Source organism: Dasypus novemcinctus, chromosome 16 (genome assembly GCF_030445035.2).
Source record: "Dasypus novemcinctus isolate mDasNov1 chromosome 16, mDasNov1.1.hap2, whole genome shotgun sequence".
NCBI lineage: Eukaryota > Metazoa > Chordata > Mammalia > Cingulata > Dasypodidae > Dasypus > Dasypus novemcinctus.
In genome coordinates, this window is record NC_080688.1 from 48,310,586 (window position 1) to 48,333,485 (window position 22,900).

The 22,900-nt window shown below is 39.6% G+C and overlaps 1 protein-coding gene across 1 annotated transcript in view; it reads right to left on the reverse strand.

Annotated features, from left to right (window-relative positions):
• Positions 1–22,900, reverse strand: part of KLHL14 (kelch like family member 14) — a 93,869-nt gene that overhangs the window by 13,321 nt on the left and 57,648 nt on the right. The window contains exons 3-4 of the mRNA XM_004478996.3: positions 10,854–10,943; positions 349–427 (exon numbers count right to left, since the gene is read on the reverse strand). Of these exons, the coding sequence (XP_004479053.1) occupies positions 349–427; positions 10,854–10,943 (169 nt within the window). The remainder of the gene's footprint in view (positions 1–348; positions 428–10,853; positions 10,944–22,900) is intronic.

The window sequence follows — 22,900 nt, forward strand, 5'->3', positions numbered from 1 at the left end:
TTAAATATATTATTAGGATTTAAATATATTATATTATTAGTAGGATAGCCAGGGAGATTTTAGCTCTGCTTACAAAAATAGCAATGCACTGTAATAAAAGAAGACTAGTCACACAACTTTTTATTTTCTTCTGAAATGAGGACAAATGATGGACTTATTTGACTAGTTTTCTCCATTGGTTAACAAGGCAGTTAATCTAAATTGGCTGGGCCATCCTCTATATTTTGCCTCCTGTGTCTTTTATTGACTCTGTTTAGCATTCCCTATTTTATCATGGAAAGCTGTTCAGAATCCAAGCCTCCTGTAAAAGAGCCAGAAAAGTTTCAAGCACAAGAAATAAATGCTTACCTTTCTTGCATGGGCGGAAGTTGAATCCAGCTGTTAAATCGGGGATCATAACGACTGACAAAATTTGTACTGTGCTTTCCTGTGAAAATATATTTGAGACACTTAAAACTTAGATTCCTTTGCTGCTTTGCAAATTTAATATATTTTATAGGAGGTCTCTGTTATTGGATTTAACAAACAGATGAATTAAAACAAGGAAAACCTCTATAAGTCAGGAGAATAATATATGTGCTACCCCAAATGTTTTTCCTTTTCTTCTTTTTGCTGTTTTTGGAATGAGTTTACACAAAAATAAATCAGTCATATTGATAAAAGCTAGTATATCTTCCAAATCAGTTTTTGTCACAGTATTAGAGTAAATGCTTTTGTGTTTTGGTGTTTTATATTTTAAAAACATGAATTTGTTGTCTATAAATTATCAGTTCCAGAGACTACCTTGTCATTTTTCTGGTTAGAGCCTTTGGCTAACCATCTAAGAACTCTAGCAGTGGGACAGTGTGCTCCCTGCCCGTGGATATAGTAACAATCATCTTAAGAGTCCGAGTTAAGAAAGTTTTATTCTAGGCAAGTCATATGTGTATACTTGGGGAAGCCCAGTTGCTGTGACGTATCATAAGTACATTTACTGAAAAAGGAAACATGAGTCCTCAGAGCTGGTTCATCAACTTATCCCTCTGCTGAGCCCAAGAAGCACAGTAATGCCTCCAAGGTATTAAAATGAATCCTACTTTACATACAGATTGTCATCAAAGCAAGAAATGGAAGCAAAAGTGTGTGTTGCATTTTCCATGGAGCACCTGAGATGACAATCAGCTAAAGCACCTGAGGCCTCAACTCTCAAAGCCTGCCATTGTTCATATATGTGTAACTAAACATTGAAATAGAGGTTCTGAAACACCACAGGGTAAACAGATGGGGTTGTGTTTCTGAGCGCTCACACAGGCATATATACACAACACAATTATTAATTGCCTAAATATATATTGAACACCTACTACATGTTTTATATGTTCTACATTTGGGATTATATTGGTAAACAAGACAGACAAAGTTCCTGAACTTATATATACATAAACAAACAAAATATATTATTGAATAGAGAAAAATGCTATAAAGAAAAATAAACCAGGGATTCATAGAGGAGAGGCCAGTTTAAGTAGGATGGTCACCTGCTCAAAGGTGCCCTTGGCAAACCATGCAAATACGTGGCGAATGAGTCTCTTTACACTTGCTTTAGGCAAGCAGGTGTAAAGACCTTGGGCTGGCCATGAGTTAGGAACATTCAAGAACATTCAGGGACACAGTTGGAGGGGTATCAAGGTCCAGAACACATTGTACTTTGTGAACTCATGTAGTAGGTTGCATTTTGTTATGAGAACAATGGGAAGCCATTGGAAGGTTTGAGCAAATGAGGGACCTGGTCTAATTTATTTCTTAAAATGATCACTCTGGCTGCTGTGTGAAGAATGGACTGCAGAGGGGCCATCTGGAGCCTACTGCAATAATCAAGGCAAGAGATGATGGTGGCTTGAATGAATGTGCAGTGGTGAGATATGATCAGATTTGGTACATACATAGTCAATAGAATTTCTGGATGGACTGAATATTGTTAGGAGAAAAAGTGGGTAATTAAGGATGGTGGTCAAGTTTTTAGCTTGAGTAATTGGAAGGAAGGTCATAAAATTTGCTGAAGAGGAGAAACCAGGGAAGAGTAGTTTGAAGGTTGGAGAGAGAAGTCATGAGCTCTTTTTTATGTTTTTTTTTTTTTTTGTACTTAAACTTGAGAGGTCTATCAGATCTCAAAGGGGAAGTGTCTGGTAGGCACTGGTTAAATAAGGCTGGAGCTGGAAATTCAGGAGTAAACATCCCAGAGATATCACTGAAAACTATGGGACTGAAGGAAACTGTCAGGGAGAGAGTATTGAGATGGAAGGTAATGAGTTCTGGGAATGAGCCCTAAGAATAGGAAACATCATCAAAGACAAGGAACAGTCAAAGATAGGAAAACTGTAAGAGTAGGAGCCAGGTCAAAAAAGTGTTTCAAAAAGAAGGGAGTGAGCAACTGAGAATTGGTCAAAAGGTTTGACAAATCAAGGTTGTTAGTGACCTTCACAAGTGTTGCTTCAGTAGATTGGTGGCAGTGGAAGCCTGAGTGGAGGAGAGAAAAAGATGTAAGAAAGAGGCGGCCAGAGGATAGACAATATTAAGAATTTTGCTGTAAAAAGAAGCAAATTATAGCTGGAGGATATAGGATCAAGGGAAGAGGTTTTTGCTTGCTTGTTTGTTTTTTAAGTTGGGAAATACTGCACAGTCTTTGAGCAGGAAAGAATGGAATTAGAAATACTTTAGTTGGAGCAGAAACAACAATAGGATGGAAGATAGAATATCTGAATAGCGATAGAGGTAAGTGAACAGATCTGGTAGTAGCAAGATGCTGATTTTATTTTTTCACTGCTTATATTATCCTTGAATTAAGAAGCAAAGCCATTAACTGAGAGTGAGTATGGGGGTTTTGGAGAAGGAAGAATTTGAGGAGAAGGTGTGGAACAGATATTGGAATTGTTGCTCAAGACAAATTATTGAAATTGATATTTGGCAGATGGTGTAATAATTGGGAATGGCAAAATCTTGTGTATGACTGAGAGTGGGGGGACTGAAATGAGGTGGAAGAGGGGCATGAAGGAACTGAGTCTAGCATGTTGGATGGATTGATTCATTGGTGAAGTGACAGGAGTGGTGGTAGAGAGGTGTCAAATCCTCAGGGAAGGAGGTGCCATTACCAGGAAAACGGTGGATAACTGCCATATAAAGAGGCTGTGGGTGGTATAATTTGAAGACATCTTTTAAAGTGGCTGGAGTTTCAAGGGTCTGCAAGTGGCAACGAAGAGGCAATGTTGTGAAATGTGAAGTGTGTGAAGAGAATGAAAACCATCCACCACTAGAGAGGGTGACTGGGAAAGCAGTACGCTCAGAGGATAGCCAGGTTTTGATTAGACAAGAAGTTGAAGGGACCATTCTGAGGAGAATTTAAGAATTGTAGGGATTTTGTTGATGTGAGATCATGAGTTCCAGGGATCATGTGGAGGGTTTGGATGGTTGGGGTACAGGGTAAATTGAGTCTTACTTGGGGTATATAGAAAGAAATCTGCATGCTCATGGTGAAGATGATTTAGGAGGCTTGGATTTCACATAGGCAGACTTCAACTAAAGGAAGGATTATGTTTAGAGTTGGTTTATAAGTGAGTTTCTGTGGAATTTGCAATCATTTTCCCATCTAAACAATATCATCTTTGACAGATTCCAAGGTTAAGTCCCAAAAACATCTGAAGATTAATGCTGTTAATGGGAATGTAGAAGCTGCCCACCCCGCATACGAATGTTTCTATATGAAATTTGATTTAGAATTGTAATTTGGAAGAAGACAATCTGCCTCTTCCAGACAATGGGGCAGAGAGGGGCTTCACATGCTGAGCAGGGGTGACAGATGCAGCATGTTCACCTCTGGTCTTAATAGTAGGGGCCTTGGCCCAGAGAAAAGGCTAAGCAGGGACTGGGAAGAGGAGGAGGTGAAGAGCAAAGAGTTTCCAGAGGCAGGGTCAATAGTGTGGAAGGGGAGGAAGGATGGAGACATGGGATCACAAAAAGAAGGAAGGAGTTCTGGAGGTGGCAAGGAGGTACAGAGAGGATAATGAGCCTCAGAAGAAATGAGTTTGGTGCAGTAAGGAAGATGAGATAAAATGGGGGTTATTTTTTCTTCCCTTGTAGCTACTATTGAGGCCCTACCAGGAGCTTGAGAATGGAATTTTAGATTATATTTCACCCTTTCAGTTTCTTCTCATCTGTTTCATTTCTTTTTTGACTCTTCACCCATTTCTTCCCATGCCCTGTCACCAGTTACTATTGTTGACTAGCTCTTGGGTGATGGGAGAAATGGGGTAGAGGGGAAGGTAGTGGGAAGGAGAGGAAGTGGCCTGAGGGCTCTAGTTTTGGGGTCATTCATCAGTAAGTGACAAATGTAAATTAGGTCTAAGTTGGTGCACTGATAAAATACATGCATTTCTATCAGAATATTCTAATGCATTCCTTGCACTAATGACATGAAGGGAGTTAATAGGAGTTAATATCTACAGCTGAGAAGAAAAACTTATATATGTATCCTGCTTATATTTCCAAAAACTAATGTGTTTTCTGATTTCAGACTTTAGTCTTGTAAGCCAAGACCACCACTAAATAAAATTATATTTGTGTTTTATGGGCATGTAGTAAAATTTACAATTTTGTATTTCATTTAAGGAAATACATCTCAGATACCATTTTCATAAGAACTAATGTTAACTTAAGATTTCATCTTTGGAACTGATACTTACGTAATAACTGAACATACGGATTACTAATTTTTCTCCCTGCCAGCAATGAAATTAAAACATGTTATATATTATCATAGGATTTTTGTTCTTTATAAGTTTTTGTATTAATTTTACTTGTATGAGGTATTGTAATATGATATGCTAATCCCATATTTTTGGGATTATTGAGCCCTTTACATTTTTCTAAATGAGGAATAATGAGGAGTTCTTTGTAAGTGAGTAGAAGCTACTTTCCACTGTGATGCAATACTGATTTAATTTCAGAAGAGCAACGGCAAAGCATAATTGTTTTAAATATCTAAACAAATACGTAAGTTTGGGTAATGGCAGTGTAGTATAGTGAAGACTTAGGTTCTGGAGTCAAACAGACCTGTGTTAGAATCAGCTCAGCTTCTTGCAAGCTGTGCATCCCGGCAGGTTTTTAAACCTCGGTAGGCTTAGTCTTCTCAGAGTAAAACTAGAGTGATAATGGAACATGATTCACAAGGTGATTGTGAGGATTAAGTGGAATGTTGCAGGTCAGTGCTGGGCAAAGTTCCTTGCAAATAATGGTTACTCGATAAATGCTAATATTAATACTAAAAAAAAAAATTAATTATGATTGACCAGATAGATGGAATACGAAGCTACAGGGAAAATGTATAAGGGAATGTGGTGAATGCTATTGGTAAATAGCTCAGATACCCTTTACCAAGTGGTGTAAGTGTTGACAGCTCATACTTATGGCTGCTCCCTTTCTGGAGAAATGCCCTCAGCTGAACAAGAGGCCTCATTGCCCACCCCAGCTCCCCACCTGAGGGGAGGTCTCAGCCAATGACTAATTAACATGGGAATTCAAAAGGTTGGCCTGCTTGCTTCAAGGTGTAACCAATTCTCTGTGCAATTCAAGAGCTCCCTCATGGCATCAGGCTGAAGCTACAGTCTAGATGAGAGCACATCCTTGCTTAGCTCTGAATCCTGACAAAAGACAGAGATCATCTGAGTGGAAAAAAGGGACAACAATAAAATTGCATGTGTGCTCTGATTCTAGCTGAATAGATATGTATTTCACGTGGAAAAAGACTGAATGAGAAATCAAAAGCAATTGTGTGTGGGGAAGATATTGTGCATTAAGTTAAAATGTTCCTTTAAGGTGCTTGTGATGACGTTTTAATAATAAATGGAATAACAAACATTAAGCAATGTTAAAAGATAGCAGAAAGGATGAACAAAGTTTAGTATATACGTACAAGAAAGTTCAAGTGATGACTGAGAGTTAACGGTTGATTTTGGATCCTGTAGAGATCCCTTTGGTCAATATGGGGTAGTATAGTGAAGTAAAGAATATGGCATTGGGAGATGTGATTTTGTTTGTGTCTTTATATTATCTTCATGGAGAACAATGTCGTTTTTGTTTTTTTACTCTCGAGGCTGGCAATTTTTGTGGTGGTGGCAGTGGGGGACATGGGGGACTTCAGTGGACTATGGGGAAAGCAAGCCTGTTGAATGTACCATTGAGTTCGGGAAGAAAGCTCACCTTTTGACTTTGATCTTTAACTTTGTATCTATAAAATTGATACTTAAGGTAAGGTTTTCTTTCAGAAATAGCTTTGGCTTAGATTGGCTCTTCTGGAATAAGACCCATAGAGAACTTGGTTATCCTGCCCTCTATGGACACCTGTGAGCAGTCAGGTTTTGCTACACTCTATGCCCAGTTCCCTATGTGGGGGCCTAGGGCACATGCAGGGTGAGAGGGAGGGGAAGACAGTATAGTTAAATCTCTGTGAGTCAAAATACACCCATGAACTTTTTTTTTTTTTTTTACAGTGGCAACATTTAATTTCACAAAGTAGATGCAGAAAAATCTCCTTTCCAACCCTATCCTATCCATACCATTAACCCAACACCATTGGCAAATATTTTCATTAATTTCTGATTTATTCTTCCTGCATTTCTTTTTTTTAAACAAATCAATTTTATTGATACATATTGATAAAGCATACAAATCATCCAAAGTGCACAATCAATGGTATTTGGTTTAATCACATAGCTGTGTGTTCATCACTTCAATCATTATTGGAGCATTTTCATTATTTCAATAATAATAAACAAAAAACAAGCAAACAAGAAAAAAATTCCTCACCCCTCAATCTTTCTCTGTTCCCCTGCTGTACATAGCTACTTTTTCAATTATTTATGTGTATAATTATTTATGTGTTTATTAAGCAGTTTTATTGAGGTATATTCACATATCATATGATCTATCTGAAGTGAATCACCAATGGCTTTTAGTATAATCACAATGTTGTACATTCATCATCTCAAAAATTTTAGAGCAATTTCATTACTCCATAAAGACTCTACACTCCTAATATTCCTTCCCCAGTCCTACATAACCATTAATCTAATTTAATCTTTATAAATTAATTTATATTTACATTTTATATACATGGAATCATACAATATGTAGTACTCTGTGTCTGGTGTCCTTCACTTAGTATACTTCACTTAGTATTTTTTTGTTTGATATTAACATTTTTTAGTTTGGCAGCTCCTGAGGAAGTAGAATACAGACTTGCCATGGGACCTGGCAATACCATTGCTAGGTATATACCCAGAAGAACAGAGAGCAATGACGTGGATAGACATCTGCACACCAATGTTCATAGCAGCTTTATTCATGATTGCCAAAAGTTGAAAACAACACAGGTGTCCATCAACTGATGAATGAGTAAACAAATTGTGGCATATACACATGATGGAATATAAGGTAGCAGTTGTGAAATATATAACATGGATGAACCTAGAGGACATTATGTTGAGTCAAGCAATTTGTCCAAAAGGACAAATATTGTATGACTGTGCTCTATGAACTAAATATATTATGTGAAATATGAATACATTCTGTGAAATATGAATAGGGGTAAAATTGCTTATATAAGACCATTTTTCTTTGAAGCTGAACAAATGTCGGTTAATACCACCCATTAACCTTTACATGGCATGGAGAGAGCACAGGCGAGCTTGAGGACCAGTTGCAACTAAACTTTCTCCCAATAAAAATTTGGAAGCAGGATAATAAAGTGGTTAAAAGCATGGGCCTGGAAGTCAAATGACATAGGTTCAAATTCTCTTTGCCACTCACTATCTGAATGACCTTGGGCAATTTATCTAATTTCACCAGCTGTAGTTTTGTCATTTGCAAAATTTGGGTAATGAGCTTCTTAGAGGTGTTTTGAAGAGTTCATAGTAATTTAACATGAAATTTATGTTATGGTTTATTTTCATATGTGGAATATATATAGGTCTTCCTACTTATTTAGGCTTTACTATATGCCAGACTCTGTACCATCTGCAGTTTCTTCATGGCAAAATGTAGGGACTAACGCCTACTCCACAGAGTCATTAAACTATATTGAGCAGTGCCCTGAGGAGTTTTCCTCAGACCCAACACCTCATTTTTCATTTCAGACATTTTTGTTCATTAAGCAGGACCTGCTGGGGATATTCCTTCTCCCCTCCCCCGCCCCCTTTCCTCCTTCTCTGCTTCTTCCTCTTCTTCCTTTATCCATTCTTCCTCTTCCTCTTCTTTACCCCCTCTTCCTCTTCCAATTCTTCCTCTTCCTCCTCCACCTCGTCCTCACTCTACTGTGTCCTCCTCTGTAAACCATAGTCTGGAAAACAGGTCCTTGGCCAGCATGAAAGCTGTGGATTTCGACTTTTTATTATGATTAGCTTCCTCCTTACTATTACTTCATATACTGGCTTTTAGTTTTCTGTGTTTATTTACATCCTACCCCATTCCACAGAAGATGCAACTCAACCGAATTCAATAAATACAGTAAAATAGAAAATAAAAATAGAAATTAGACTCAAGAGAAATGGAAAGAAAATAAAATACAAATGCGTATCAAGACTAAAAGGAGAGGGAAACGGACTTTGGCCCAGTGGTTAGGGCGTCCGTCTATCATATGGGAGGTCCGCGGTTCAAACCCCGGGCCTCCTTGACCCGTGTGGAGCTGGCCATGCGCAGTGCCGATGCGCGCAAGGAGTGCCCTTGCCACGCAAGGGTGTCCCACGCGTGGGGGAGCCCCACGCACAAGGAGTGCGCTCGTGAGGAAAGCCGCCCAGCGTGAAAAGAAAGAAAGAAAGAGCAGGGCAGCGAATAGACACCAAGAACAGACAACCATGGGAGGGGGGGGAAATTAAATAAATCTTTAAAAAAAAAAAAAAAGACTAAAAGGAGAGTTAAGATACAGTAAAGTTGCACTAAAATTTAATTCTTGGTTTCTTGGTGGCTAAAGCAAATAGAAGAGGCTCACTTGATTAGTATTAGTAATAATTTTCAAAATGTCTCTGTACCTTGGTCTGACAAGAATTTGTTACGTGGGTCTTTGTGTAGAGTACACTGAGTGATCACAGTGAAGGCTTCCTCAGTGACCTTCCTACAGTAAATGCCATGCTGAGTTCTGTATAGTCTTCTCTAATAACATATTCCTTGAGGGCTTAATACCAAATTGCTGCTCCTCCCAGACGCTGGGGGAGAGAAAGCAGTGTGGTCCAAGGGTCCTCATAGCTTTACAAGGGTCTGAATTAGTTCAAAGACGAAATTTTTATTCTCTAGACAAAAGGAATGGAAATGTCCTTTAAACTCTCTCCTACCCCCTACTCAATTCTCTCAGCTGTGTTTTTGGTAGAAGGTGAACAGCAAGCAGTTACAGTTTATATTCTTTTGTATAAGCATAGGGGGCAAATTTTCTGTGTTGCTGATTAAGGTCTGAAGCATAGGAATGGAGAAGTTCTTAGTTTTTGTGTGTGAAAACTAAGTTTTTGAACCAAAAGACCTCTTCCATCTTGGAGGAGAGGTGGGCTGAGAGTGTACTGTAACCCGAACCAGGACTCTCCAGCCCACGTCTTGTCATGCTTTATTTTTTAATCTGGCCTTCAACAAGAATGTTCTGGAGATTCTTTGCTGAGATAAACACAATAGCTGTGAATTGTCTGTTTACTTCCAAATGTTTCATTCCATTCAAATCATTTCCAAAGGATGATTAAACAGTAAAAGGGGAGTTTACAGTGGGTTGTATACACATCAGAGTTTTCTGGTAACATATCAAATCTGCCATTACAAAAAATAAGTTAGAGGTGAGATAATAAATACTATTCTTGCTCCTGTTCCAAATCTGTTCCTTACAAAGCACAGGAAATGTCTCCTTTCTTAACACTGAGAGAGAGACATAAAATAACAAAGCTGCAGGTCTTGAGAAAGAAGGTCCCCTTTCTTAAAAGAAATGTTCTTAGAGGGTGGCCTGAATTGTTTTCCTTTAAGATTTTCTAGAGTGAACAGATGTAACAATTTTCTATAATTTGCCTTAGTGCAGATGCTGAAAGAGAGCATTCACAATAAAATATATGCAGTATATGTAATTTCAGCTGGATGTTCTGGGGTTTTAAAGTAAAAATGTGTACCTGCAAGCTGTTTTATGGTTTCTCAGTCATAATTATCTCTGTTACACAGAAGGTTACAACTGCAACTCCTCCTTCATGTGCAAGCTCTCCAAAAATATCTCGATAATTTTGTGTATTTTGCAAGGCGCAGTGTTCTTCTTGTGATCAGCTTAGGAAGTGCGTTAAAATGTTTAATTTATCTTTGAGGTAAACTTACGAACTAATCACCCCAATGGGGAGGATGGTGGAAGAAGCACTTGCCAAAGGTATAGTGATGAGAATGAGTTTCAAGGAATAAATGCTGCAAAATAACTTGGGCTAAAACTACGAATAGCACGACTAAGACAATTTATTGCAACCACATTATTATATTGCTAAAATGGGAGAAAAGTGGTGGAGAAGGTGGCTCAAAGTCTTAGCAGCAGCTTGGTACCTTTCTCTAGGGACGCTGTGCTTATGCTTGTGGCATTCCTCAGGGGATGGATAAGGAGAGGGGCCAACTCCCCAGACAGCCAATGAACTAATAATGCTTGGCTGCATGTGTCTTCTCCTAGCTCAATGATTGAACCTCCCTCCAACTGTCAGCCCAGTTCACTGATTACCTCATCCAGCCCTGCTGCACAGAAATGTATTTTCCAGAGCAATTAAAAAATGGAATGCTACTAGTGTCTGTCACTCCACACATGGACTATTACAGTGTTCAATATTTACCATTAGGGTTCCACTGGTCCTCTCCACCCAGTACGAACAAGAAGTTTTCTACCTCCACGACACAGTGGTGGGCACTGTTATATGGCATAACTGGAATGAAGAAGAAGAAAAAGACATAAGAAATTTTCCATCCTAGGACTTGATACCTTGACTCATTAGTTGTTTGCTTCCACCAAAGTGTATAAAATGTGAGACTAAGTTGGAAGGCAGAGGAGAGCACGGGCAGCAGAGCGGAGCATGCACCAAACCAGAGCCTTACGCTGTGGCTCAGTGGTGTGTTCCCGGCAGTTTCAAACCCAACCCCTTCTGATTAATTTTACATAATGTTATTCCAGGAATTAGTCAAGAACAACCTGTTATGCTGCTTTCGATTCTCTAAGTTCTTGCCACCTGCCTGATGATATGGATGGCCTACCCCCAAGATGACAGCCACTCCCAAATGGTCAGGGCTGGGGGCTACTTCTTGGAAGAAATAACCCTGAATCCCCTTCGAGCCATTAAGATGCTCTGCCCAAACTTGGTTTGCTGGCAATCTTTCCATAAACAGACTCAGGGAGCTTGGTAGCTTTCTATTCCACAGCAATGAACAAGCTGAATTTCCATACAGTTTTAAGTTTTTAAATTAAGGTCCTGCTGATTTAATGCCTCCTCCAAATGTATACGCTTAATTTCCTGTACAATGCCATTAGCTGCACAATCACACATTTTCTATCTATCTGCTTAGGAGTTCTTCTGTAACAAAGATAAAAACTGTCAAGACCATCACCAATATCCATTTTCCTCGTCTCTCCCTTCTTTCTGCCCAAAACCAGTGGCTGTGAGGAGGGGGTGTTTAGAAAACCCACTGAAGCTAGAATTCTCTGCATTTGTTCTCATTTACATTTCTGTGTGGGAGCCACACAGTACCAGAGCAGGCTGCCCCTGTTGCCCCGTGTGTCTCTGCTATTATAATTTCATATGGTAAATGTAAACTTACACAGCATTAGTTATCATCTCGCATGCAGTGGTTGGGACCGGTGACATCAGTAGGAAAAATGATGTCCTTGTTCAGCTCATCATATGGGCACCTTAAATCTAGGTGAGGACAAATGGGGAGGTGATGTGCATGTTCAGGCAGGGAACTTATTGCTTGACACGGATCAACAGAGCACTTAAGAAACCAGTGCAGTGCGAAATCAATATGAGTCAGGGCCAGCTCTTACTTTGTGCTCTTTTGCCAATGCTGAAAGAGACAGAGAGACGGAGAGAAAGAGGGAGAAGAACAGGGAGAGGGAGAGGGGGAGGGAACGGAAGGGTGAAAAGGGAGAGGGAGATGGGGAGGAAGAGGGGGAAGGAGAGGGGGAGGGAAAAGAGTAGGAAGAGAGCTGATCTTGCACCTGACTTATTTGGGGGTGATATATATCTCATTTCGTTTTGTTTTAATTATCTTTTATTTTTCTCAGAATGTACTTATGCAGGTTAAGATATAGAAATAAAGTAATAAGAAACTTACACAGCTTTGAAACCTATAACACAGCTTCAGATCATTTAAGTTACTGAAGGATTTTAAGAGTTTTGATTATTTTAGTTATTTATTTATTTTTACTATGAATGTTCATTGTTCTTGAACTTTTATCCACAAGGGAGAGGGCATGGGTATACAAACCCCTGATTTTTGGGATAATGTAGAAATTGGAGGGCAGTGGATTTGTGCAGTCCATTAATTAGGTCAGCAGACTTAGAGAGTTATCTCGGAATGTCCCTTAGACTCCTCAATCCTGGTTGGAAAATGCTTTTAATTCTAAAGGTCCTGAAAACTTGAACCTATTGGGGCAGAGTACATATTGGGTTCAATGAACAATTTAGATTGAATGCACTTTTTTTTTTTAAATAACTATTTCAAATTGAAAAAAAAAAAATAGAAAAAGGCAGCTCAAAGAGTTATGGAAGCATTATTCCTAAAAAGTTCTGTCCAGGCTCTTTTATCTCATCTAATTCCAACTACTAACTCAATTGTTCCTCTACTGTTCATTCAGAAAGATACACAGATTAACACAGATTAGTTAAATGGCATAGTCGAGGTCTCCTTATTAATGAAAAGAATGAAAAAGAGAAAAAATGCTTAATCATATTCATATCTCATAAAAACCAAACCCCATATTCGTTTTTTGGACCTTTAGCATTAGTATTGTACCAACTTTGCTTTTGCTACAAAAACATTGCAATGTTGTCATCAACTATAGCCTATAAATTACATTAGAGAGATAGAGACCATTGATGATAATCAACTTAGTTATGACTACCACTCTTTGAACATGTACCTTAAACTTTGGATCCATTAAATGCCCAAATCTTACAAATAATGAACATTGTATTATTTTTCTTTGAACTAGAGGTCTAACTTTATAATAAAGCACAATCTTCTACAAATATAATAATACTTGTGTTTTGTTCTTACCATTCATTTGCTTCCATTCAGGCAAGCAGAAATTAAGTGAAAGAAATAATACATGATTTATTTTTAAGCCTCTTTCTCATTTGATTACCCCTATTGTTATGCTTTCTGCAATCAAATGAAACTATGGCATACAAGCTAACTATTGAACACTTCAAAATAAGAGAAAAGAAGGTATTTGCAGTCCTAATATAAAGACTACTTGAAGATATTCTCATTTGTCTACACATTTTACTCTTGTTTTCAAACCTTGCATGCTGTATTTCTTGGTTGAGTATTTCAGTATTCTCATTTCTGAATTATTGTGTTTTATGAATTGTTACCGTGGATTGAGAGACTATAAATACATACAAATATCCCTGAACTTATTCTGAATGTAAAATGCACCTAAATTTATTAGAAGAAAATCTATATTAAATCAATGTTTGCATTTTGCAAAAGACCTAATTTCTTCGACTTCTGATTAAACCTGAAGGGAAGCAAAATAAATAGGGCAGTGAGCAAGAGCAAACAACCTGTTTAAAATGGCACTGAGTACTGCACTTATCGATTATCTTTTAAATATCAATGAATACATGCCTGGTCCTTTCCAGATTTCTCCAGAGGTGAAAAACCATCTTGCCCTCATGAGAAGGTATTTGAGGAGAAGTTTGTACTCCGTGTTCATATACAGCCCAGTGTGAGCTTTTAGCGTGTCAGTCAGTGAGTTAGAGGGAAAGGGTAAAGAGAAGCTAATCAGGATGAAATGAGATTAAAGGCTGTCTAATTTTACAGCAACTGTGATCCATCAGCCACTGTGAAAGTGACAGTGGAAATGAATGATGGAGACAGACAGGTGGGGCTGTACATTTCACTGATTTATCCTCAAATGCACTGGGCCTTATTTTATTGAGTGAACATGACCGCATTTATCATGACTGTCATCTAAACCCACTTCCCTCCATTTAAAAAGGTCACTTTACTCAGAGGGAGTAGGAGAGAGGCACTTTCAAATCAGATTTAAAATCTAATAACACGTGTTTATAAGACCCTTTGCAAGAATTCTAAACTTTATTAAAGAAACTAGTAGTCCTGGAAGGAAAGGGGAAAAAGCCAGAAAATTGAAAAAGAAGAAACCCTTGGTCATCTGAGGGAACACATCCATTTATTCTCTAAATTTAAAGCAATTTGCACCATTTTTTTTTTTCTCACTCAAACTTCTATTCTTGTCTAGGGAATTAAATAAAACATTTACATTTAATATTTTTAATTAAGAAGTAGGCAGTAGATAATCCTGTAAAATAAACTCAGAGAAGATATTGTCACAGTATTTACTCTGCAGAATGACAATCAGCATGCACTAAATAGATCTTAGCAATCTAACATTTATTGTTAGATGTTCCACTTGTTACAAGCTGATTTTCTGCCACAATTAACTTATGTACCTATTCATTGTTTTCCCATAATTTTAAGACCATAAAAAATTCAGTTACACAAGTCTTTTCTTCTTCCTGCAGTAGAATAGTGCAATAGAATGTCCTGGAATGTGATGCACAAAATTGGTCTTTGTGGACATGAAAAACTGAGTCATACCCTCAGAGTATTTTGTGTTACTTTTCACAATAATAGCCACCATTTACCAAACATTTACTATCTTCCAGGCACTGTATGCGTGCTTGACCTATATTATTTCATTTAATACTCACAGCTAACTACAAGTGAGGTTTTACTCATCCATTTTATTTCTATAAGAAATACTGAGGCCTTGAAAGGTTAAGTAACTTTGTGAAGGTCATATTCAGCCTGTGAATGGCAAAGATAGAAGCCAAACATGGGGATATCTGGATCCCAAACCACGCTCTTATCCATTTCACTCTACTGATTTTCAATAGGTATGTTCATCCAACCAGCAAGTAATTACTGAGTACCTGTGTGTTCAATGATGGTTTCCTGAAAATTGTGTATAATTTTTATATTGAATCGTATTTTAAATGTGTTTATTAGTTTGATATTTAAAGGAATTCTTAAATTAAAAAGTAGATGTTCCTTAACAGAATTTTTAAAAATAAATCTGAATATTCAGATAGTTGGTTCTCTAAAAGTAGGGTACATTTGTTTGATGGAGCTAGAAAACAGTCAACAAATCCACCTGTTAAGGATGGGTAGTCTATTAGTGGAGGTTTTTTATTTTTATTTTTTAAAAACAACATATTTAGGGCTTATTTCAATTTTGCAAGCAGATTCAAAATATCTTGGATACAGAGTCCCTTTTTTGGCATGTAAAATTTCTAGTGGGCTTGTTTGTATGGATGAAGAGATTCACACTATTCTATCCTCCACATATTCTTTTATCTAAAGAATGTATTTTATACCTAAAGAATGCAGAAACCCACAAAAAGTCATGAACATCCAAACATAGGGCTGTGCTTGCTAAGTAAATGGCTATTGAATATTTATCATTCAGATATAACATTATAAGATTATGATTTCCTTTTGGCCACAAATACATTAATTTGCAAAACTGTCAAAATAACATATTTCTTATTTTTTAAAAGAAATTAATACCCATGGTAAAAGTAAAACAAAAATTCAGTTCTTTACCAGAGAGGCCACCTCTGTTACTATGGTCTTGGGTTTTCTTTGCAGAAAGACTTTGTATGTGTATCTTCTTTGACACAAATGGAAGCAGCATGGTATAGGCACACTGTTCAGTACCTTGCTATTTTCACTTAAAAATTCATTCATTCATTTGCCATTAATCAAATATTTGCTGAGCTGTTGGTCTATGCCAGGAAATTATGATACCTGTTGGGGAGTTCATGGTGAATGGCATCAAAGAACATTCTAGTCAAGGGAAGCACAAAATAAGCATGCAAGCAAATAAATACGTACTTTTGTTTCAAATGACAAGTGCAATGAGAAAAAATAAAGCAGGATTGGGGAGGCGGGTGGCAGGTGGGGAATTTTGATAGTGGCAGGGAAGGGTCTTCCAAGCAGATGACTACCAAAGTTGAGAGCGGGATCCATGCAGGGACCAGGGCCTGAAGACACGAGCATGGACCTATTAAGAGCATCACAAGAGCTGGGTGGCGGACTTGGCCCAGTGGTTAGGGCATCTGTCCACCACATGGAGGTCCACGGTTCAAACCCCGGGGCCTCCTTGACCCATGTGGAGCTGGCCCATGTGCATGCAGTGCTGATGTGTGCAAGGAGTGCCGTGCCACACACAAGTGTCCCCTGCGTAGGGGAGCCCCACGCGCAAGGAGTGCGTCCCGTAAGGAGAGCCGCCCAGCGCGAAAGAAAGTGCAGCCTGCCCAGGAATGGTGCCGCACACACAGAGAGCTGACACAGCAAGATGACGCAACAAAAAGAAGCACAGATTCCCGTGCCGCTGACAACAACAGAAGCGGACAAAGAAGATGCAGCAAATAGACACACAGAGAACAGAAAACCGGGGTGGGGGTGGGGGTGGGGGTGGGGGGGGGAAGGGAAGAGAAATAAATAAATAAATCTTAAAAAAAAAAAGCAGCAAGAGGATCATGAGCACAGGTATCTGAGAGGAGGCCTGGCAGGTAGGCTGGGGCAGGTGCGATGACATCACAGGCCCAGTCCGAGGATAACACTAGGAGTCTCTTCCACCACATTTTTTTTTAATGGCTGCGCAGGGTTTCCATTTGATGGATGTCCTATAATTTATCCAGTCCCTTCTGATGGCCATTAATTACTTCAATCAACAAACATTTACTGACTACTCATTATGTGCCAGACCCTGCACTGGGTGCTGATAATAGAGCAGTGAACTAAGCAGACAAGATGCCTGTTCTCAAAGTGCATACGTTAACGGGGGGAAGACGAACATAAACGAATGATGAATAGGAATACTGTCAGATGACCATGGAGCATAGAAAGAGAAACAAAATAGCACAGTGTGCTAGACAGTGAGCACCTGCTCTTACTCTCACTGGCCTGGTCAGGCAAGGCCTGGTTGAGGAGTGACAGCTAGTTAGGAACTGAAGGATGAAAAGGAGCCACAGGTTAGAAAACAGGCAAGATGAGTCTCTGCAGAGGTCCCTGAGGTGGACTTGAAACATGCCTGAGAAGCATAGAGAAGGGCTCTGTGTCTGGAGCAAAGAGGATAAGGGGCCAAGTGGGCCAAGCAGAGGTGAGGAGGCAGGCAGGCTCGATGGGCTTAGGTTTTACTCCAAGTGTGATGGAAAGGCATTGGTGGGGCTCTAAGTAGCAGAATGACACAATCTGATTGATGTTTTAGAAGGATCACTCTGACTACTCTTGAGGCTGTAGGGGTACAATGGGGAAATCTTCTGTGGTCTAGAGAGAAGATGGAGGCTTAACCAGGAGGTGCTACTTCAGGAAGGAGAGAAGGGGATGGAACTCAGACGCTTGCTGAGGTTGCTCCCAGTAGGAGCAGCACTGTGCTGAGGGCTCTTCAGGCACACACCACGCATGTGGGGGGGCATCTGTAGGATCATGTCTCCAAGTCAGGTTTTGGGGCCCACGGATAGGTGCATATTATATTTTAACTAATAACTGCCAGATGGTAACCCTTTTTACATTTCTATCTTTGCCAATATAATTGGCAATGTGAAAAATTGGTGTCTAGTTAAAATTTAAGTCTTTTTAAAATTATGATTGAAGTTGAACATCTTTTCATACATTTAAAATCCATTTTTGTTTTACACCTTTTTCTTGTTGGGTTTTGATTTCGTGGTATCATAATTTTTATCAATAATTACATGATATCTGTTTTTAAAGTATTCTTTTCTATGGAGTTGTCTAAACTGGTTAAATAAATGATATTTTGGAAGCATGGTAATGCTAGAAAACAGATTTGTGAAATATTTACTCATTGAGGCAAATTCAAATAGAAATTACATGCTGATGACAACAAATATAACCTGGAAAAAAGATACTTTATACCAATAATATTGAATAAGTACTCCCTGCCATGGACTCATGAAGGGTTTTTACAATATTTTCAATTTTATTTTAAGTGCAGTTGTGAGACATAAATGTTTAAACATTTACTAGTTTACCCCTACCATTTAGTCTTTCTGCAGGGATCGAGTAATTCGTCCAATGCATCCCTGCAGATGAAAGCGGACACATGGTAAAAGCTTCTACTTAGCAGTTGCTCAGTAAATACTTAGTGAATCAATAACCCATGGAAAAGGCTCTTTTATTTTTAATTTTCTGATATATTTGGACTACTATGCCTACAAACCACAAATAAATGGAAATGTTTTGCAGATCTGGGAATACTTTGATCACTATGGACAGTCTGGAAAATTAAGCCCTCTAAGAGGTTTGAATCCAGTGGTGAATTGGTCAGGGGTCCTGAATTAAACCAAAGGTTGCCAACACTTTCTCCCCTACCCTCAACTTATTCTGCACACACTCAGCCAGATTCCCATAGTCTTCCACTGGAGACAAAGTTATTTAAGGGAATTCAAGATGGATACATTCTTTTTCAACAAAGTGTAGCATCAGGTTTTGGAGGCTGTGACAGAACGGAGAGCTCATGGTGGAGAAAGAGAGAGAACAAGTTAACAGATAAATTGAATGCAGAAAGATCTAAGAGAAGAGTACCAGGGAGGAAATGATGAAAACTCCAGGGAGAAAAGGAGGCTTAAGTTAAATCTAAGGATGAAAAGGGATTTTCCAGGCTGTCACAGTCACAAGTCATTATCAGTAAAAGGAACATTCATTCAGCAAATATTTATTGACTTTGTGCCAGCCTTGGGCTAAGTCCCAGTGACATTATTTTTAATTATTACATTATATTCTAAAAATACACAATTGAAATTTGATTAATTTATAAAATGTTCTCATATTATGATTGTCTTATGTCAAGATCGACTCTTTTATTGGGGCATGAGAGCTTGGAAAATTGTGTTTGGGGAAAGTGGGAACAAATAAAAGGAATGGTGTGTTATCTATACTGTACTTTGAGGCAGCCATCCTAATCCCTTCTCAAATCCCCCTCTTGAACACTTTCTCCTTGGAGGAGCTAGCCATAATGGCCTCTGCTTTAATTAAATCTCTCCCAACATTTGGAGCCATGGATAGTTCTGGAAGCATTTGGTAGCATTATCAGAATGGTGAGTGATACTTTTGTTCCATTTAAATTGCTTACCATGTCTAATCTGGCTGCTTCAGTCTATGGTTCTACTGCACTTACTTGACTTCAAAGGATATTTCACTGCAAGGATTCAGAAGGATTCCATACAAATCCACATGTGTAGGTATGTCCAGTAAGACAATAGAGCAGTTGGGCTGGGTTACACTGAGTCAATAGCTCATAACACACAAGAGGAATTCACGTGCAGTCCATGATTTCAGGAGATGAGTCCAAGGTGAGTGACCAGAGCCAGGATGAGACACCTAGAGCTCCCTGACATCTTTAGTGCTGGGAGAAAGTATACAACTGGAGCTGTGTAGGTCAGAAGAGAGAAACATGTAGGGCAATATGATGAATATGGAATATTCCCTTTCTTCATTTTTGGCACTGTATTTCAATGACAAAATTAGACATTCATTGAATGTTAAGTATTATTTATTTATGAGTATATCTGTGAACATATGTGAATATTTGGCACTTTTCCTATCTTGAAGTTTAGGTAGAGTCTATAATACTGAAGCTAATCTAAAGAAATATACCAGGCCATCTATGCAGGATTTGCTAAAATGTGACCCAAAACTGGTTCTGAAGGGGTTGTATATGTGTGTGTGTGTTTCAGCCTAACTAGACAGTGATGAGGAAGACAATCAGTGAGTAGGGAGTTTTTAAAAAAGAGAATATTTGTGGGAGTACTGTGCGTTATCCATCTACAGGAGGAGAAGAGAATGCTTCCCCTCCCCGACTGCCCTGCCCAAAAGGCAAATGACAGCCTCTTCAGGGACCAAATTAGAGAGTGGTGGAAGAAGTCTTGGGTCATGTTTTCCTGTGCTTGGAGCCTGGAAGGTATAGGGAGACATCTGAGGGCAAGAAGAGTTGTCTGTGAAGTGAAGTGTGAAGGGAGATAGTGGGAATGGAAGAGACCTTCACTTCTGGATGTGGTGGAGCAGGGACGTCCAGCACTGCCTGGTGGGCTGGTGCTATGGAAGCTTGCTTGGCAAGCACTGTCTTGAAATGACCACCAACCTATGAGGATTAATTGCCAGGTCAAGGAGACCCTGTATGGTAGAGAGCCCATGGTGCAGTGGAATGGTTCAGTGGGAAATCTTCAGAAAGGGGCTTACAATAGAATCCAGAAAGGCTCATTAGAAAACAGTCAGCATTATAGCACTTGTTTCCTGAAGGACACAAAAGTCAGGTACTAAAACACCAAGCAAATAAGGGCTTTCCTCCCTTTGCCTTTCTTTCCTCCAGTCTTTCCCTGTTGGAACCAGATCTGATCAGGATGACTGATTAGGGCAGGCTGGCCTTACACACTCTCATGTCAACATAGACATGGAGAAAAGAGTTAAAATATCATACCTGAACTGCTATCCTTAGAAAGGTCTGCTTGCCAGGTGAGCTGTTAGATGGCATCTGGAAACTTAGATTTCAGGAGGGTTCCTACCATTGCCAAAACTGATAAGAGTGGTTCACTGTGCCTAAATGGTTTGTACACAAACACTGTTTACACCAAACATCTGCCTTCCTTCTGGGAGGCTGGAATTTTGGTATATGCTAGGTAGAGAGCACGTAGGTGAGCAACCACCATTGAAAACCCTGGGCACTGAGTTTATAATGAGCTTACCTGAAAGACAGGTCATATGTGTTGTCACAACTTGCTGCTGGAGGAAATAAGATAATCCTGTGGGACTCTGCTGGAGGAGGACTGTTGGAGGATTGTGCCTGGTTTGCCCATCTTTATCCAATGAGCCTTTTCCCTTTGCTGATTCTGCTTTGTATCCTTTTGATGTAATAAATTACAGCTGTGTGTATGAGTGTTTGCTGAGTGCTGAGTCTATGAGTCCACCTAAAGTTATCATCAGATCTGGGGGTGGTCTTGGGGACCCCTGTTACAAAAGGAGACAGAGAAACTTCAAATGTGTTTAGAAAATAAGATTTTGGTTAATGCCCAAAAATGTCTGGGGAGAGAAGAGACATCCAACAAAGAGGGTTTAAAAAACCAGTGGTTGTGGTGCTGGGCCTACCTTCCCTCAACCTCAATAGAATAGCCAGAGAGTTTCACACCCTGTCAGGCAGAGACTACTGCCCCCAACCAGCAGGAAGCAGCTACAGAAGAATGACCATTGCCCTTCAGCTCCCCCTTAGGAATAAGGGTGTAAACTCTGAGGGGACTCTATAGGGCAGGCCAGTATAGGGAAAGAGGAAGACTGAGTCACAGCTGGGACCCAGCAGAGAATATGTTCATGAGACCCCACCCAGAAATGCCCTGAGGGAAGGATCCTACTAAGAACAAAGCCAGAAATACCCTGTCAAGATCCTGGGCTCAAGAGGAAGCCCCAGATAACTCTAAGCAGGCCTCCCCATTGGTACCAGATAACTCCAAACAAAAGGCCTCCTCACTGGTCCCCTGAGCGTTAACAGGTGGGAATCATAAGGCAACCAATCAGAACAGTAAACAGCTGGGCCCTTCCCTAACATTAGGAAAGGGGAGGAGGAAAGGCCTTAAAAAGACCTAACCTAGGGCCCCAAGCACACATTTCACCCTGAAGCACACCCGCACCCACGTCTGGAATGTGTACTTTTCTACTTTCTCCTATTTCTCAACAAACTCTTTAATCCCTTGCCTACCCTCCCCCGCAAAAAACAACTCCCCCCCCCCCCCCCCCCCCCCCGCGAACAAAACAACAACAACAACAACAAAAAAACAGTGGTTGGAAAAAATTACGTTGTTTTCAGTTTCAGTTGGCCCTATATGCAAAACTTGTTCAATAAACAGATTCTGGATATATGTATTTATGATAGGAGGAATTCTTGTTGATGTGCAAGTGTTGCTCAGACTCCTAAGAAAGGCTTTTAGCTGGGTAAGTATGGGCTACAGATGTCCTCTAGTTGGAATCAGTGTGCAGATCTTTCCTGAGAACCCACTAGTGTCCAACCCACCTTGACAGAGATCTGAGAGGATTTACCAGAGAAACTGATGCTGCAGCCTCTTTTATTGTCTTGGGAAATTTGCAATCTAGTTGAGATAATACTACAAATATATCTGAGACCATCTGGAAGGAAAATTACAATGGTGTAGAGCTTTGTGTCAAAGAAATCTAAAGAAGGGAGAAGTCACTGGGGCTTAGCCATCTTCAACTTCTCCCTAGTCTTTATATTCCTTTTGTTCTCCTCATGGGGTGTTTGCCCTATCTTTAAAGAAACAAAATAAAATGCAAACGTTTTTGATCCTGCCCCTTTAATTACCATTAGGGCACCCCATTACCTGACTGTGAGGCTGGGCCTGTGCTCAAAGCAGTAGGCGCAGCGAGTGATGAGTGATTGGGCATGCGGTGGTCACGTGACCCCAGCGAGGTCCTTCAAATGTGCTTTTCATCCTGGCACTGACAAGAAGAACGCTTTCTTTTCCTAAAATGGATCATGGCCTCCCCAGAGAGAGAGGCAGGTGTGAGGGAAGAAGATGCTCACATAGTAAGGAGAAATGATGATTGCAGA